Genomic DNA, 4,149 nt, shown 5'->3' with positions numbered 1-4,149 from the left:
CTTTCTGAAGAATAAGACTTGATTTGCCTTGTAGAATTACCGGCCATAAAAGCTTCTAGAATAAGCTAAAAAATAAAACTCTTTTACACACCTGTTCCATGCCGGCTGGCAATACCAAGCATGCCTTATCCAACGACCTGAGTAGTTCACACATGGCCTCCTCCGTATTCTGGCTGAGGGATTCGAGAGTCATGACAATGGCTTCATACACCAATTCATGATGGAAATGTGGTACTTCGAGTGCGCGTAGACAGCGATGTGCCTCTTGTATGTCGCGTGATGACAAATACTCCTTCAATAGCAATGTCATCTCCTTGGTGATGGTCTTGACTGGTCGCAACGGCCCGCCCATACCCCAAACATTGTCCAAATGTGCCCAGCCCTGCTTCATGTGCATTAAGGTGTCAGCGCGACGTATAGCAGCGGCAGCATGTTGGCTCTGCGCATCGAGATCGGTCGGCTTTGTGACGAATTTGGGTGGGAGGCAGTCATCGGCGACAGCACGTGCTAGGAAATTGCCTGAAAAAGTGATATTTTGAAGATGCTATGATTAATTTAAAACAAATTAAGTGAAAATAGACGCTAAAACAATTAAACACTATCTGTGGTCAAAGTCGCATTTAGCAACACCAGCACATTTCAACTTAACGTACCTAGTATGGTAGGCGCCTCCGGAGTGTCCAGTGTCAAGTCTGGCAAATTATCCAGCAAAATTTCGAAACCCTTTTCTATATCCTTCGCGGTTATGACGCGTCCATACAAATCGGATATCAATACCGATGTCATTTCACGCTGCGAATCCTTATGATCCATTGAGATCTCAACCACAACGCTTGTCACGTATGGTCGCAGCGGACCGGTAAGTATCTCGTCAAAACTCACAGCCACCTCATGGGTATCACCGTGCTCATAATACTCCAATACAATTGGTTCAGCTAATTTGAAGAATTCTTCCGGTGTCAACTCCGGAATAACTTCGCGCAACTCGATATTCTTATCATTACATTCGCTATCGTAGTTGGGATCATTCTCATCCTCATACACTTCTTCGAGCGCCTCCGAACCGAGCAAGCCCCAAACACCCTTACCACCAGCGCCGCCTTTCTTCGGCAAGCCGCGTCCGTAGCCGTTGCGCGACCGACGACTATTCTTCCAGCGACGATGTGGCACCACATAGCCGCCAGCGCTGCCATTAACGGCCGCAGCGAGTGCTGCACTGGCAGCGCCATTCGTCTCGCCACGACTATTTTGTCTGTGTATGAGACGCTTGGCACGCCGCTTGATGCGATCATGACCATCTCCAACGGGCAAGGGCTTCTTCATGTGCCCATTCATGCCTTTCGGTGACCCAGACGAGCCATTTAGCTCAACAGCCTGTACGTCGTCGTTGAGTTCGCGCTCCACGGAGCTCTCGCGCGAGTCCACATTACCATTTCGTTGGGCGGTTTCGATTTCCATCTTTCACTACCAAAATAGAGTTTAACGCTTGCTAAGATTCGCCTGAGTTTTACGTTAGTTTTTTTGTAGATTCAAAGTATGTCACAGAGTTTGAACGGAAACGACGTTCACACAACGCGCAATCTTTCACTCACTCCAATGTATACACTCTTACGGAAGGACTTGTACTTTTATAGCAGGTGCTTTAAATATCGTTATAACTCTCAAAATGCGCTTAAAGGTGGAGTTTGCAAAAGCTGCAATAAGATCAGTAACCTCACAATCTCCAAAACCTTCAGGGCTTCACAATAGCGTTTTAGGAATCCAGCGCTGCAACTGCAAAGGAAATTAAAAAAGGTTATCTTTGGCTAAACTACTGGAAATTACATAATTATAGATGGGAGTGTATTATCTAGAGAATTGTATTTGTTTAAAGGTGAACATATACATATGTATTCGAGAATCAAATTAACCTAAGAATTACATATATATAAAAAAAAATTGTTGTTGTTGCTCTACTAAATTCTGCCTAAATAGTGGATCCATTAAGTATTGTCGCCAATTTCACCTAACGGTAATACCAATAAACGTGCTCATTTGACGGGGTCGAACCAAATGGAGAAAGGTGTTAGCTGAATGAGAAAATGTGGTTGTTACCGTGTGGGGAACCTTCACAAGCCGGGCGTGTGTTGGGTATGTCACGAGGCGAAAGTTTGCTATTGTGGTTGATGTGTAGTGTTACTATTAAGCCCCGCCTAGAACGAGTTGATAAGTTTAACTAACGGTAGGCTCAGGAAACGAGTTTTTTTTCTCTAAATTGGGATTGAATTCGAGGAAGAAGGTGGAGATTGGGCTCCGATCACGGTATTCATAGGTCGAAAGTTGTCAATGAATGCGGTTGAAAGCCTGCTCAGGCAAGGCAAAAGTATTACGTTCTTTGCAGGGAAAGAGCTGAGCGATAGCCATTCACTTTGAAACACGAAACGAGTGAATGTTTGGTCCAGTGTGACTGACAGTGCTGATTTTTTTCTAAGGCTGCGATTTTTTGCGTCCTTTTCACGTTAAGTGCCTTGACGCCTTGGTGTATGAATGACGAGAGAAACAAGACCGCAACTACTGGAGAAATGAAAGATAGCCGACGGGTTTCTCGAGTTTCAGTAGTGGTACCACCTCCTATTTTCCACTTTTCAGGCATTAAGTACTAGCGTGGCGTACGACAGATTCATGACACCGGTAGTTTTCCTCTCGCTATTGCCACTTGTTGTAGCAATAGCATGCTCAAACTGTCCTTAAAATTGGCTTTCGAAGCTTTAGCCTTCCTGATGAGCAAACTAATTTCGACGCTGTTGAAAGCAATTGGCGCGCTGGTGTTTGGCATTCTCTGCAGCCGTCTGGTGGTGACTACTCGTTTCCGTCGTAATATGGTGTGTTTTTTTTTTAGGTTGAAACAGCTTCTTGTGGTCTATCAAAGTACACTCATGGTACTTCGCCATACGACATACATATATGCACCGGCGCGAAATACTCGTACAACTTATAGAAAAAAGCTACTCTTACATATATGTACTTCGTTCTAACCTTGTCACAAAACAGTTACTTTACATTATGGCCTTAAACCATGTAAGTCGTACAAGTCAAGAATTGCACAGCTTAAAAACTATACGCATCATCAAAGGCCAACCTAGATAAACAAAAGGCACTATTACGTAGTCGCTGCGTTCAATGCACCAAAGAATCACAAAATCAGCCAACCAAGCAATCCCAGCTATCTTCTAACAATTCCGAACGTCATTTGATACTTGCAACAGCGAGCAAGCGAACGAAGGCAATCTGGCTATCTTGACTTACAACACAATCACTGAAAATCGTGTTGGATGCTAAACATGTTTGCATGTAAATGCATAGCTCATGAACACGTCCAGTGCTCCAACGCAACTGCCAATAGTTGAGGTATATAGTCACAATTGTGATTGGAGGGCGACGGGTTACACATCTGTACATATGTACATACATATGTATGTATGCATGTATGGAAGCCCACAGACTGACTGACGGGCTGCCAATTGCATGCATAAACAGTTTATGCGCCGACATGCACTCGGAGCCAAAGTACTAGTTGAAGGTTTGTTTTTAACTACATTCTATGCATCTATCTAGAATATATGTACATAAGAACATAATATTTTTATGACTGTACATACATATGCATATGCATACATATGCTCGCTTTCGAGTTTAAGGCCTTAGAAGTGCGTCGCCACTTCTATTTCAACCGTCTATTCTCGCCGGCAGACCAGTTTGTGCGACTGTCAGTTCATAAAAAAATTGTATTTTTACTTTACCTGCCAAGTGCACTATTTGTCAATAACAGCAAATGTGCAAAGAATTTACTAGCTTGCCAATGCAAATACAAAATGACATTCTAATGTCTTGGGCCATAAAATAAAACAAGTAATTTTTAAGCAAAAAACACAACCGACTTCAATTCTCATATAAAAATTTAAGAGTACCGTTAATTTCTTCAGAGTAGAATGGGACCAACTTTGAGATACCGCAAATGATCGAAAATGGTTCACGTGGCCCAAAGTTATCCGGTAATATATAGTAGTGCTCACGTACATAAATATCACTTTTATTTATTACAATATTCACAATGCTTTGCGTAATACATTTTATTGTTAATTATTTATAAGTAATTTTTAAGCAAAAACT

The 4,149-nt window shown here is 42.6% G+C and overlaps 1 protein-coding gene across 1 annotated transcript; it reads right to left on the bottom strand.

Moving 5' to 3' along the window:
- Window positions 1–91: 91 nt before the first annotated feature.
- Window positions 92–1,773, bottom strand: LOC118757027 (programmed cell death protein 4-like; the record flags this gene model as incomplete). Its single annotated transcript, XM_036491757.1, has 2 exons — window positions 654–1,773; window positions 92–519 (listed from the first exon to the last, which is right to left on the bottom strand). Coding segments are annotated over exons 1-2 (1,233 nt in total), but the record flags the coding sequence as incomplete, so codon positions are not given.
- Between the last annotated feature and the right edge of the window lie 2,376 nt (window positions 1,774–4,149).

Source organism: Rhagoletis pomonella, unplaced genomic scaffold (genome assembly GCF_013731165.1).
Source record: "Rhagoletis pomonella isolate Grant_MI unplaced genomic scaffold, Rhpom_1.0 Rhpom_scaffold_13781, whole genome shotgun sequence".
In the NCBI taxonomy this organism is placed as follows: Eukaryota; Metazoa; Arthropoda; class Insecta; order Diptera; family Tephritidae; genus Rhagoletis; species Rhagoletis pomonella.
This window is presented reverse-complemented; position numbering and strand designations above follow the sequence as displayed.